At 53.9% G+C, this 14,000-nt stretch overlaps 5 protein-coding genes across 5 annotated transcripts; 2 read left to right on the forward strand and 3 right to left on the reverse strand.

The window, feature by feature from the left end:
* Positions 1–1,071: 1,071 nt before the first annotated feature.
* On the forward strand, positions 1,072–2,273 carry WHR41_08620 (uncharacterized protein). The gene is made up of 2 exons (XM_069377224.1): positions 1,072–1,230; positions 1,282–2,273. The coding sequence occupies exons 1-2, from the start codon at positions 1,106–1,108 to the stop codon at positions 2,192–2,194; spliced, it is 1,038 nt and encodes a 345-aa protein (XP_069225844.1). The 5' UTR covers positions 1,072–1,105; the 3' UTR covers positions 2,195–2,273.
* Positions 2,274–2,329: 56 nt separating this feature from the next.
* Positions 2,330–4,034, reverse strand: WHR41_08621 (uncharacterized protein). The gene is made up of 2 exons (XM_069377225.1): positions 2,991–4,034; positions 2,330–2,931 (listed from the first exon to the last, which is right to left on the reverse strand). Exons 1-2 carry the CDS (start codon positions 3,809–3,811, stop codon positions 2,511–2,513), a joined length of 1,242 nt encoding a protein of 413 aa, XP_069225845.1. The 5' UTR covers positions 3,812–4,034; the 3' UTR covers positions 2,330–2,510.
* Positions 4,035–5,550: 1,516 nt separating this feature from the next.
* Positions 5,551–8,076, reverse strand: WHR41_08622 (uncharacterized protein; the record flags this gene model as incomplete). Its single annotated transcript, XM_069377226.1, has 1 exon — positions 5,551–8,076. The coding sequence occupies one exon, from the start codon at positions 8,074–8,076 to the stop codon at positions 5,551–5,553; it is 2,526 nt and encodes an 841-aa protein (XP_069225842.1).
* A 2,251-nt stretch (positions 8,077–10,327) lies between these two features.
* On the forward strand, positions 10,328–11,314 carry axhA-2_1 (Alpha-L-arabinofuranosidase axhA-2; the record flags this gene model as incomplete). Its single annotated transcript, XM_069377227.1, has 1 exon — positions 10,328–11,314. One exon carries the CDS (start codon positions 10,328–10,330, stop codon positions 11,312–11,314), a length of 987 nt encoding a protein of 328 aa, XP_069225843.1.
* Positions 11,315–11,550: 236 nt separating this feature from the next.
* WHR41_08624 (uncharacterized protein) lies at positions 11,551–13,032 on the reverse strand (the record flags this gene model as incomplete). Its single annotated transcript, XM_069377228.1, has 1 exon — positions 11,551–13,032. One exon carries the CDS (start codon positions 13,030–13,032, stop codon positions 11,551–11,553), a length of 1,482 nt encoding a protein of 493 aa, XP_069225848.1.
* Positions 13,033–14,000: the final 968 nt, after the last annotated feature.

Here is a 14,000-nt window from a genome sequence, read left to right on the forward strand (position 1 = left end):
ATTTCGGAGATGCCCCAAGAGAGGTGTGTGGTAAGTCTGGACTAAGTCGTGCAAAATACGAGCCGAGACTCTCTCGAGTCTGCGAAAGTGACGACATCCGACACGAGGCGGCAAGCAGCACGACCCTCTGATCCGCGCGCTTGTCCCGCTTAAGGTGCGGTCCGTGCCATCCATTCAAGCGCTAGGGTTTGGGACTTCACTCACCTGAAAGTTTGTGGCTGTGTCGTGGTGATTTCCCCGGGCGAGCATATTTTTACAGCATCGACATCAGAACTTCAGAACTGAAGTATTCGGGAGTTGCTTATCAATCTCCTCGTCCTTGACGGAGAGAGCCGCTCTTCCAACTTCCCTTGTAAGCCCTCCGAACGACATAGCCACGAGAACGCCACAAACTTTCAGAGAGGCTACAGAGGTGCACAACTGAGATGGTTTTCGTGTGCTACAAAACAGCTTTCTGACTTCACACTCTGCAATCAAGTCCTTTTATTCAGCAAGTCTGTACTATCTCACTATCTTGGCCATATGTTGTCAGTGCTTCATCCTCATGAAACGCCTTCTGTACCTACCATGTTCGAACAGCTTTGCGACCAAAGTGAATCCGATGGAAGCCTAGAGCATGCTTGATTCACCGACCGAAGGCTTAGCATCCACATGCTCAGCCTTGCGGCACGAAATTTGCAAAGGCGTGGTGCATCTCCGATACGTCCGCAAGAGTTACGGCAACTCCATACGAGTCTCAGCTTCAGGATGGGCTAAGCCTCAGGCGCTAGTCCTACTCGGGCACGTTGCGCCGCTGCGTGATATGGCGCAGTTATGGTAGTGGAGCATTATGATCGTTCTACCTGCAGCTTCCCACTAAACACTTGGTCTACTGTCGAGGCTTTCGGCGCACTGCTATCCTGACTGGGTGACATTCGCCGCCGAAGTATCAACACAGGTCGGCGCAGCCACAATGAGTTCCGTGAAGCTAAATAACCAGCAACGAGAGATGGGACTATAAAACCATTGGAATGACCAAAGGTAGGATCTCTTACATTATCAGCAGCACACAGCATCTTCAGTATCCTCTCCTTCCAACTTTACGCAATCTCCCAACAGTCGACCCATGTCCGAATCAAGCAGCTCGTCTGAGGGCGCATCTCTTTACCCGTACCAGCCAAGTCATGTCCTTCCAGCGGTTTTTGCGGGTCTGATCGGAGCATCTCTTCTGCTCCACATCATACAAAACCAGTAGGTCGCTTCGGACTGGCTCAATTCACGAATTTATCTAACAAATTTCAGTCGCTACCGATTCTGGAAGATCACCTTCTTCATGGCATGGGCAGGTGCGATCTTTTGTACAGGCTGGATTCTCCGGTGCATTTCGTCGTACCACACATCAAATCTCAACCTGTACATTGCACAGACCGTCCTGGTCCTTGCAGGTCCTCCGATCTATTCTGCCGCTGAGTACAATGTCCTCGGTCGCCTTATGCGCTACCTTCCCATGCATGCGCCTCTTCATCCCGGTCGCGTGGTCGTCATCTTTGTCTACGCTGGCATAGCTGTGGAGAGTCTGACGAGCGCCGGTGCATCGCTGTACGCAACAGCGTCGGTCGATGATGTATCGAAGTTCAAACTCGGCGGCACTCTCATCAGCATATCTCTCGTCTTGCAGGCCGTCATCGAAGTCGTCTTCATCAGCCTCGTTGCTGTGATCCATCGCCGGTGCGTCAGCCACCGCATGTTGACACCCAACGTCCGCAAACTCTGCATCATGCTCTACGGGACCTCGGCGTTCGTGCTCATCCGTTGCATCTTCCGCGCCATCGAGTCTTTCGCTCTTCACACCACAGACTACTGCGGCACCAGCTCCCTGTGTCGTTTCGTGTCGCGAAATGAATGGTATTTATACGCCTTCGAGGCTGCGCCGATGGTTATTTACACCTACTGGATCAATATCATCCACCCAGGCCGACTGTTACCCAGCAGTCCGAACAGATACCTGGATATTGATGGCGCGACGGAGCGCATGGGCCCCGGCTGGGTTGACACGAGGTCGAGGTGGGAGACGTTCGTAGATCCACTGGATATCGGTGGCGTGATTCGCGGACGGCCTGCGCATGAGGAGTTCTGGTTGAAGTCGGATGTGTGGCCGGTCGCTGAGGGTGGGAGTTTTGCGAAGGGGACTGCGACGAATGTAAAATGCAGGTGAGCAAATTCTTGATATGCTCAAGCGCCTCAGGATTGCTGTACATCAAATCTACCGAGTTAATATCCTGTACCAACAATGATTGAACTCACCGTCTGAGAGTAGTTGGAAAGGTGCTGACGAAAAGAGCTCGAGGAACAGAAGGATAAATAGTCGTATTCTCATTGCCTGCTCACTCAATCTAAGGCTTCATATCGAATCTCGCCAAAAAGCTTTCCAAACGCCGTTCCCAAAATGCCCAAGACGATTAGTCCGTCATCCCTAAACTCCAAAAACGCTCAAGTCTACAATCAAACACCAGTTATTGAAGCTGACTAAACTACCAAGCAAGCCCCTCCTGCGTCGCAGGACAAGCCAAACCAGCACAGAAGTCGATGTCTTTCTTGCTGACGGCGGAATTAGGCTGGTTGGGCAGCTGCTGCTTGGCGGGCCAGATTTCCTTCTTCGCGGCGCGTTCGCGCTCATGGTGCGCAGTGACGTTCTCACGACACAGGTTCTGGAAGTACAGCGGGCCCTTCTCGAGGCGCGGGTGCATCTCGCCGTTGACGAAGACGCCGGCGTTGATGTTCTTCTGCGCATATTCGCAGAGGTACTTGTCCTCGGACATGATGCGCTTGTAGATCTGGTTGACCAACTCGAACTGCTCGTCGCTCGAGTTCTTGTTGCGGAAGACCTGGTACTGCATTGAGGAGCTGACGGGGCCGTTGGGAACGAAGCGCTGGATCATGAAAAAGTGCGGGCTGGTAAGGGTGTTAGTGATGCTGTGCAGCGAATGGGTGGGGGTGAAGCATGAACTTACGAGATGTTGGTAGACACGTTGGGGAAATAGTATGTGCTGGCAACGGTGAGGCCGTTCTCGCGCTGCTCATCGGTTGTTGCGGCATCGTGAACGATGTTGCATTGTGTGGTGTTGACATTGTAAGATTTGAGGTCGGCGAGGGCGGGAATGTCAGGATGAGTGGTAGCACAGTGATAGCATTCGTTGTAGTTATCGGCGAGGATCTTCCAGTTGTAGGCGCCATCCATTTCCCAGAAGTGGTCGAACTCGTACTCGTCAAAGTTGAACTGAGTGTAGCGCGGCTGGGTGTCGATGCCGTCAAAGTCCTCCTCCCATGGAATCTCGGGCTTCTGCTTGCCGTCAAGGTTCACCCAGATGAAGCCGTTGTTATCGACGCGGACGTGGATAGGGAAGAGACCGTTTTGGCTCTTATCGAAGCCTTGCAACTCCTGGTAACCGGGAGCCTTTGCCAGCTTGCCGTTGAGGCCGTAAGACCAGCCGTGGTATTTGCAGGAAAAGATTCTTGAGGTGCCCTTAGGCTCGGTAACGACCGGGAAGGCGCGGTGACGGCACACATTGTGGAAGCCGTTGATGTTGTTCTCGCGGTCGCGGCAAAGGATGAACTCATACTCGGCCACGTTGAACTTTAGGTAGTCACCAGGCTTGCTGAGGCGGACCTTGTGGGTGATGAGCATCCACTTGCGAGAGAAGATGGCTCGCCTTTCCAGCTCATACATCTCCTGAGATGTATACCACTCTCCGGGAAGAGCGCGAACGGCCGACTTGACATCACTCTTTGGCGGCGTGGCGCCGATACCGAGATAGTTGAGCACCGAAGTCATCCTGGCTGAATGTAGATGTGTTGCGAGGATGTGGTGGCTTTCGAGTGATGAACCTTGTTGTGAGAAGATGAGATAGCAATGATGAGCAGTCCATACCTGTGGCTGCTCTTAATGTATTGTAGTCTTCATGGTGTTGATATGGACAGCGTCGCCCCATGGGGTTAGCGCGTCCGTTCTGTGTACGCCTGGGAGTTGGCTGGGACGGGTTCCAATTCTAGAATTGCCCGCCTCATAAGCCTTACGATAAAGAAACGTCACTGGGTCCTACTAGCCGCCTGGAATAAGCCCAATATCGCCTTGGCTATCACCCTGCTTCCCGATGTGGCTTGACATTGCCTACACACGAGGCATTTGAGATCACGAGCCCACTCAATAAGGTGCATCAAGGTGGGCATGTCTCCTGTCAGACCATGTTCAGTTTGTGCTCGCGAAGTTACGGCCTGCGATGCAGAGACCGCGTTACCAGCCATCGTTTGAAGCGATGCTGGTTCTGCAATCAACTGGGGACGCGGTCTCTTCGTCCAGACATTGCGCGATAAGGGTTGCCCAAGCCTGTTCATACAGACTTCGCTAAGAAGGCAGGCTTTCCTCGTGAGCAAGGCTGGAAGCGCAGTGGCTTGGGAACTCCGGTATTGGCAGCTAATTGCGATGGGCTTTCGCGTTGTGTCACGCTCAAGCAGCGGCTGCAGTGGCAAATGACCGCGACCCCCCTAGCTATTCCAGTCAGGGTTGACTGTCGTTATCTACTGTAGAATAGTCCCGTGTGAAGGCCTCTGGGATGTACCATCCGAAGCCACGGTTCAAAGCGCGCAAGAACGCTGCTGTTGTTGAAGCCACAGTGAGACTCAGAAGCCGGCTACAGATGTAAGTTGTTCCATCAGCCATCGCTAAGTGTACACATCGGGCCTTCCTGTAACTGTATCAAGGCTTCCATGGCTTCGATGCTGAACAACCCCCCCGGACTGGGATGCGCAACGCAAGAAGTGAGGTCAGCCACTCATCGATCCGCCATGAGGATCGGTGGTCTGTTCTTGGGATGTCCTGACACCAGATCAGAGTTTCGTACCGTCGGCATGGAAGCGACAGGTGCCGAGTCCACGTTGAGGCATGCAAAGTCGTGATGGGTGTAATCTTTGTGGTCTAGACACGTCAGCGGAGTGAATGGAAGTTGAAACCCTTTCGGGAAGCAGCATTCCGAGTCAGATTTGATTGGTCAGTCTCAAGCTCGGATCCTGCCGCCGCTAAGGATGCTTATTCTTCCGCCTTTTATCTGACTTTCGCAACCTCCCTTGTGACGAGCTCAAGATCTAACTTTAGATAAGGGTAGCAGAGAAATCGACAGCTCTTATCTCAAGTCTTCTGATTCTTCAGCATTGTACACCCCGAACAGAGTTCACGTCGACTGCCTTCCTGTTTGTTTGGACGATTAAGGGTAAGTTGGGGTACTTAGGGTTAGGGTCTGGCGGCGTTACATCTCTTCAGTGGTCATTATCCTCGCTTCATGTTTGATGATTTGTCTCATAGCCAATGTAGTGCATGGTATATTAACAATTTGAGGGATTTAGGTGTATTTGGGCATTGTGTATTGGCGTCGCTGACGGCCTCGTTGTCAAGTATGTCGTCCTTGTGAAGCTCATGACTTGAAGAGTAAGAACGGTGCTCTCTTCCTGAAGGGAGACGAGGAACTAAATTCTTTGACCCGTATATACTCTCGTAACGTCATTACAGCCTCTCAACATCTACAGCCTGGCTCTGAGCTCAGGAGCAGGAGCAACAGCACGTGGGCTTTTACGCCTGACCTGGCCTCCCAGCAAGCTAGTTGGCCCCACTGTGGCCGTAATCCTCTTGCCAAAATATTCCACCTCCACAGCGTCACATTCTTCAATTCGAAATGGCAAGTAGCTGTACGCAATGGGCTTTCCAATGGTGTAGCCAAAGGCTGCGCTTGTGACATAGCCCACCGGTCGGCCCTGGTAGAATACGGGCTCTTTGCCCAGTATCACCGACTGAGCATCGTCAACGACAATGGTACGGATCCTCTTGGAGATCGATCGGCTTGCGTGCTTCTCCAATGCCGACTGTCCGACAAAGCCCTGCTTGCCCCTTGTGACAAGATGGCCGAGATCAGCTTCGATAGGAGTGTGCTCGCTCGTCATGTCTGTACCCCAGTCGAGGTTGCCGGCCTCCAAACGCAGAGCGTTGAGGGCAGCGCGTCCGGCTGCGATGATGCCATGCTCTTGTCCAGCTTTCCAAAGCGCATCCCAAAGTCTTTGGCCGTTGTCTGCAGTAGTGTACAGTTCCCAGCCAAGTTCACCCACATGCGACAAGCGGATCGCAGTGACTGGGATTCCTGACAAGAAGGCACGCTTGACACGGTGGTGACCGAAAGCCTTATCGGAGAAGTCTTCTGAGCTGATTTGGCTGATGACATCCCTCGAGAGAGGGCCCCAAACGCCGAGACTGCAGGTCCCGCCTGTGACATCACGTACTTGCGACCAGCGGGCAGGGGAACGCTCGCTGAGGCGTCTAGCCTCGATGGTCAGGTAAGGCAGGCTGTCGGGACTGAAGACGCCAACTTGGAAGGTAGTCTCATCCAGTCTGGCGACAATTGCATCGCTGCGAATGTAACCAAACTCGTTGAGCAGGAGAGTGTAAGTGACCGTGCCCACCTCTTTGCAAATGTCGCTTGTGCAGACCCTCTGGAGAATATCGATCGCACCTGGGCCAGAGACCTCCAGACGTCGCAATGGGGTCATGTCGTACAGTGCGACACCCGTTCTGGTCTTCCAAGCCTCGACCGCGGCAATTGGAGAATAGTACCTGCTCGACCACTCATCGCGGTCGACCGGCTGCCACTCCAGCGGCAGGTCCTTGACAAGCGCCTCGTTGGCCTCGTACCAGTGTGGTCTTTCCCACGCACGAGACTCCAAAAAGTATGCTCCAAGCTCTTGCTGCCGTTGATAGAATGGTGTCACCCTGAGATTGCGCGGAGATTGCTTAGGTGCCAGAGGGTGGATGATATCGTAAACTTCAACAAAGTTCTGCTGTCCAGTCTCTTTGACATACTCCGGAGCAAGCTGGACCTCGTCGAAACGTGAGATGTCGCATTCGGACATGTCAATCTCTGATCGCTCACCGCTCAGCTGCTGGGCAACCGCCCGGGCAACGCCAGCGGAGTGAGTAACCCACACAGCCTCGGCCACAAAGAAACCGTCCAAGGTGGGTGACTCGCCGACGAGTGGGCCTCCGTCTGGAGTGAATGAGAAAATGCCGTTGAATCCATCGTCGATGGTCACATCCTTCATAACAGGAAGCAGATCCTGTGACTCCTTCCACGCCGGGTCAAAGTCCTGCGGCGTAAACTCTTGTCGGGATGGCATATTCTTCTCAGTAACATTCTTGGGGGTCAAACCCAAGGATCCGGCGTTTACGGGCATGGGACGGTGGCCGTAGTAGCCAATGCCATATCGATCTCCGTGTTCGCGGTAGTAGAGATCCTGATCTTGGTGCCTGAGTATGGGAAGGGTGGCACCGTTGGCCGGATTTTTGCGGCGTTTAAGAGCATCGATGGGTGCTGTCTTTGCGTATTGGTGGGCGAGTGGTAGAAGAGCAACTGATAAGCCTGCCATGGCGCCGACCTCGACGCCCCAGAATCCAGCACAGCACACCACAATGTCCGCAGGAATGCTGCCTTGTGGAGTTGTCACACCTGTGACATGACCGTTCTCTTTCTCAATGGCAGTTACCGGAGTCAGATCGATATATTGAACACCCGCCTTCTTCGTTCTCTCGATCAGAAGCTGCACAGCCCTGGCAGCCAGCGCTAGCCCATCGCTTGCAATGTGAAGACCACCGAGAACCTTCTCTTTGTTTAGCAAAGGGTACATCTGAACGCACTCTTCGGGGCTGACAAGACGAGTCTCGATGCCCCAAGAGAACGCCCAGCCTTGCTTGCGCTTCAACTCTTGCATTCTTTCTGGTGTTGTCGCCACTTCAAGACCGCCAACCTGGTTGAAGCAACTTTGACCGTCTTTTTCCAAAGACAATAGCTTTTGCACAGTGTATTGCGCCAGCTGTGTCATTGTCTTCGAAGAGTTTGTTTGAAAGACGAGGCCTGGAGCGTGCGATGTAGAGCCGCCGGGCATGTTGAGGGGCCCTTGTTCGACGACGGTGATGTTTGTCCATCCTCGAGAAACAAGCTCATCGGCCAGATTTGCGCCAACAATGCCTGCTCCCACGATCACAACACGCTGCGAGGTGGACATGTTGGAGGAGACACGATATGCCGTGTGAATGGTGCAAGATCGATGTGGAAATCCGTTGAAGACCTCAATACCGTACGCACGACGGCTGTGTGCTATCGCTGAAAAGCAATGCTGACGCCTCTCTCTAGGTGTGCATGTATTCGGAAGAGCTGGGGGAATGCTATCGCACAAGATTGTATGCCAAAATAGTGCTGTGTAAAGGTATGAGAAACGCGATGTAAGATAGGCTGGTGGCAACCCAAGCTTAAGAACGATTCGATGCAGTAGCTCGCTTGTGCTTGTCACCTTGAATATCCGCCCGACACGAAGGGAACAGAAGCTACATTTGTCTATCGTCTCCAAGCATGATCTCATAAACCGATGAGAAGCGCACGTCGTCGAGCTCCGGAAGGTGTTGGTGGGGCAAGGCCCTTCTGCAAGGGTCCAGCCAAAGTCAAGTGAACGCTTTCCGGATTTGGTCAAGAAAGCCGGAGCTGCACGCATGCGTTTGCTGAAGAACTCCCACCTCAGCGTGACTTCTCTTCATGATACATCGAAACGTTCCTTGGACGAACTCCTTATTGTCAGAACAGGCCAGTGGTATTGGTTGCGCACAGACAACATCCGCAGATCCAATAATAATAGGGCGTTGCTTGCACCCACGACCAGATCGAGACTCATGTCTCGGCCTCGCTCCGCCGTTTGTTTATAGTCCCTCCAAGGGCCATGCCAACCAATGCGGCGGAAAGTGTTGTTCCTTTGAAGATGGTCTCGTATTGTTCAGTCTTGATGCGGGTGTTGTAGGGCTGCCTGGATACGCGAAAGAACGCAAGCCCTGTGAAGGAAATCCACGCTGCGAAGAGCAAGTGGTATCGGTACGCCGACACAAAAGTTTCCGACGAATCTCGAGGCATGATACCGCTTCAAGCAAATACCGTTCCCAGATAGACAGTTGAGAACAAATGGGTATATTGTATCAGTCTGCTCGGTTCCTCTGCATGACGTCTGAGGTTGTAGGGCACATTCTTGGCGCTGGCCTTATTGTAACGTTCGATGATCCGTCTTCTACGTCAACCAGTATGCGATACTTGCAATCTGCGTCTTTGGACTTCTCTGGTCCCAGGAGCGCTGCCTGGTGTTTGGACGTACCGAATATTGGCGCCCTCGCCTGCAGATACTGCGTTGTAAAACGCGCCAGTCCCTTCGAACTGCGCCCACGCCAACTCAAAATCCCGTGTCTGGATGAGGAGAGTCAATTTCCATTCAACGCCCCGAGAGACGACCATGGTGTAACTATCTAGAAAAGTAAATTCATGGATGTCTGAATCGTGACCTCGGTCGCTGGAATGCCATCGTCGCGTCTCCTGCTTGTATCTTTCGGCGAGGCCATCCTCATCTGACGGTGCTGAAGCCGACGTGTAGTACGTCACGTTGTTTGGACCAGAAGGGTTAAATGGGCCGTCCAAGGACCGTGTGCGAACCTCGGCCTCGGCTCAGTCCTGACAGCAACATCTCATCACACCGAAAATCGGCAAATTGACATCTTGGCCCAGATGCAGCGCACGGTTTGCGCAACATCACCGCGCTAACCTCCGCTTCGGCTTCAACCCAGGCCGGTGGCGGCGGCTGAAACGAGCTCCGTGAGAGCCTCGAGATGCCGACTGGATGATGCTACTCGTGGCGTGTCTAGACTACCACTGTCATCTTTGAGGAAAACGCGGTGGTACTTTGGACGCTCGCCCCTAGACACATGGAGTGCTACCCTCCGTGCTAGGCTATCCACCATATCAGCGAGCCATCATGCTGATGACGCCACGGCACAGGACACGAGGTACAAATTAATAAAATTTCTCCGTCTCAGCATTGATGTGGACTCGGCATCAACACCTTCGACACACTCGAAGCATATTATTCGTGGTAAACAGGTGGTATTCCGTCTGGCGGGGTCATTCAAGCGCTATTTGTTTTAGCCGGTTCTACCACACTTTCGGATAATGCTGCTGGCCGATCTTTTTGCGAGCGCGGAGTGTGCACGAACCTGGTGTTCCTGTCGAATGAGGCTAACGTCCTGTATATCTGACACGGCGACAGTGTTCTAGTCTGGGGCTTAGTGGTACACTCGCTCCTGGCCTCAGAGTTCTAAGCGAGGCTGAGGCCTCTATCATAACCAAGCATATATAAGCTCACTGAGTCCCCAATACATCCATTGTTTCGAAACAACCAAGATCGACCGTCCCCAACTCCACATTGTTCCTTCAAAGAATTCGTTACCATGAGGTTCCAGGAGACCGCTACCAACCTGCTGCTGGGCGGCATTGCTCTGCTGTCCTCCGCAACTGGCGTCGCAGCACAGTGCGCTCTGCCTTCTACCTACCGCTGGTCGTCCAGCGGTGCCCTTGCCCAACCTAAGTCTGGCTGGGCCAACCTGAAGGACTTCACCGTTGCCCCCTACAATGGCCAACACCTGGTGTACGCCACTTTCCACGACACTGGAAGCACTTACGGCTCCATGAACTTCGGCCTATTCAGCGACTGGTCCAAGATGGGCTCCGTCGCTCAGAACCAGATGAGCCAGGCCGCGGTCGCGCCCACGCTCTTCTTCCATGCTCCGAAGAACATCTGGGTCCTCGCCTACCAGTGGGGTCCAACCAAGTTCAGCTACAAGACCTCCTCCAACCCAACCAACGCCAACGGCTGGTCCGCAGCGCAGCCTCTCTTCACCGGCTCCATCTCCGGCTCCGACACCGGCCCCATCGACCAGACCCTCATCGCCGACAGCCAAAACATGTACCTCTTCTTCGCCGGCGACAACGGAAAGATCTACCGCTCGAGCATGCCCCTCGGAAACTTCCCGGGCAGCTTCGGCTCCGCCTCCACCGTCGTCATGAGCGACACGAAGGCCAACCTCTTCGAGGCCGTGCAGGTCTACACGCTCAAGGGCCAGAATAAGTACCTCATGCTCGTCGAGGCGATGGGCAGCAACGGCCGCTTTTTCCGCTCCTTCACCGCGACGTCGCTCGGCGGCTCCTGGACCCCGAACGCCGCCACCGAGCAGAACCCGTTCGCCGGCAAGGCCAACAGCGGCGCCACCTGGACCAACGACATCTCCCACGGCGAGCTCATCCGCGCCAGCAACGACCAGACGTTCACCGTCGACCCCTGCAACCTGCAGCTGCTGTACCAGGGCCGCAACCCCAGCATCAACACCGACTACGACAAGCTGCCGTACAGGCCTGGTCTTCTCACCCTCAGGAAGTAGAGTATGCGGGCATAGCACGATCGTCAAGCGGGCGGTGGGGCGAAAGAGGTCGCGCAGAACACATTCATTTCGCAGCTTTCTCGTTTTTAACATCAATCTCCGACCGTGAGATTTCCATAGCATTCTGAAGAAATTTTTCTTTGACGATCCGTCCACCATTTATCAAATGCTCACTTTTGTCTTGAATTGAGATTCCGTCTTCATACCTTCCAATCTGCTTGTGATGACTCTATTGCCTACTGTTGTGGATAGTATGGCGGAGCCTGCTGCATCTGCTGCTGAGGCAACGGGGTCATAGCCTGCTGCTGAAGGTGCGGTTGGTGCTGATACGGGCCCTGCGGTTGGTGCTGGTACTGCGCCTGCGGAACGGACTGCACTTGCGGCGTTGGCGGTTGCTGGTTATGATAGCCCGGATACGCGAGTTGAGATTGTTGCTGAGGTGGCGGTAGCTGTTGAGGAGCCGGAGTTTGCGGCTGATGGTGGTAGGCCGGATACAGTTGCTGCTGGGGCAGCTGGTGTGTCATTGGAGTTTGCGGCGGGTGCTGGTATGGCGCTGCGTACTGCTGTGTGGACTGGGGTTGGTGGTAAGGATAGTTGAAATTGTGAGCCTGCACTTGAGCTGGAGGTGTATACGTGGGCTGTGCGACTTGGACAGGGTACGATTGGACTGGCTGTTGGTGGGCCTGTTGTGGGTAAGGCAGCTGTGGAGGCGATTGAGGCCGCGGAGATGGATACGGGTATGCCACTGCTTGCGATGGTGTCGAAGGAGGGCCCTCGATCTGCTTCTGCTGAGGCGGTGCCTCGATCGCTTGCTGAGATGGCTGTGATTTCTGGGAAGCCTTGCTGGCCAAATGAGCTTTGACGAAGTCGTCCCTCTTGCCCTCGCGGATCTCGGTTGCCTTCTTTTGCGCTTGTTCGAGCGAGCAGCCCATGCCGCCTGAAGTCGTGAGGAGCTCCAGGAAATCGTTGGCAGTCTCATATCTCTGAGCCACTGTCACATCGCTTGCCGTGTTCGTGGATGTAGTCGAAGTCGTCGTAGTAGCTGTAGTGGCTGTCGTAGATGTTGTTGCAGGCTTGCTTGCCTTGTTCGCCAAATGCATCTTGACCAATTCATCCCTCTGGCCTTCGCGGATCTCAGTGGCCTTTTGCTGCGCTTGCTCGAGGGTGCAACCCATACCACCGGAGGCTGTAAGCTGCTGCAAGAAGTCATTGGCAGTCTCATATCTCTGGGCCACGGTGACGTCGCTAGCTGCCGTTGTGGCTGTAGAGGAAGTCGGTGTCGTGGTAGTGGTCTCAGTGATCTCCTGCACGCGACCATCATCGCCTGCGCCCAGCTGCTTATTCATATCAAGCATACGGTCTGTCAAGGCCTCCAATTCCCCCTTAGCCATTCCGTTGTGTCCCTGTTGCAGCATACCGAGGAGCATACTGCGCTGGTCAGCGACACAAAAATTTCCGCCTCCGAGCATCTGCTGCCATTGATGCCAGATGGTGTAATCGCAATGGTCCATCCAGCCCATGTATCCAGCCCAGTGACTGTGAAAGCCGGCCCAGCCACTGAAGTAACCCATAGGTCTGGGGACCATCGGCCCATACCCATAACCATAGCTGACCACGCCGCCCATGGGAGGAGGGTAAATGCCATAGCCGAATGACCGCTCGCGGACAGTTCGACCTCTCATGTATCCGCCGCCACCGAATGAAGCGTACCCAAACATATTCAAGGCCTTTCCGAGGGACCAGGAGCCTGGATTCGTTGTTTTTCAACTATTGATGTCTCAACGATGAATTAGGGGTTCTTTCGCTGCTGCCTGCGGCAACCCTGAAGTGATGATGCGAAAACGAGCAAGAAGTCCTGAGAAGTGGAAAGAAAGGATAGGAAGTGGACATTGGTAACGGACTGTGTCAACCTCCTGTTTAATGGTACGCCATTGCTGCCACAGTGGTCACTGGGAACCTGTCTTTTAATGCTGGAAGATTGACCCATGTTGGAGTCATACTCATGAGCCTCATGTATGCAATGGTCAGAGAGTGCATGCAATTCCCTGTCAGTGTATGTTGGAGGCCGTGCTCCACGACGATGTCCGAGGATGTCGACCGATCAATTTCAGCATTGGTATCGACTCTCTTGAAGATCGCACGAGCTGAGAGATTGAAGATCCAGCAAGCTCCGCTACGTTTCCTCAATGGACCGCCAGAGGAAGACTCTCTGTATGACAAGATTCGAGTTGGAATTTCAGAGAGCCTTTGTCCCTGGGTTCATTCGGCGTAAGTGCGAAATCTCACGGATGACAGTCACGCTTTGACGAACCCTGACGTAGCCAGCCATGACACTTTTGATCATTTGACTGAATGGTCAACACATACAGTAGGACGACGTCCAGCCATTGATCGACGTCATGTTCTCCCAGCCTTACCCCTATTCGACGTCAGGTTGGCCTGGATTTCTTCACGCATGCCTCCAAGGGATCGTGCGACAGGCGTCGAAGACTGAAGCGTCGGGCTAGCAGCCGGCCGTTCCATGCCGTGGTGGAGCGGCGCCGTTCTGGGAGCTTACGGTAAGTATTTCAAAGATACTCCAAGGGTGCTCCCTAGCTAGCTGGAAGCGTGCAGTCTGCGACAACAGGCCTAACGGTAAAGCGACTGGCGATCTGAAGATAGCGATAGTCCACCGAGTTCTGTGACG

Source organism: Cladosporium halotolerans, assembly GCF_011745625.1.
Source record: "Cladosporium halotolerans strain TM138-S3 chromosome Unknown Sca45, whole genome shotgun sequence".
In the NCBI taxonomy this organism is placed as follows: domain Eukaryota; kingdom Fungi; phylum Ascomycota; class Dothideomycetes; order Cladosporiales; family Cladosporiaceae; genus Cladosporium; species Cladosporium halotolerans.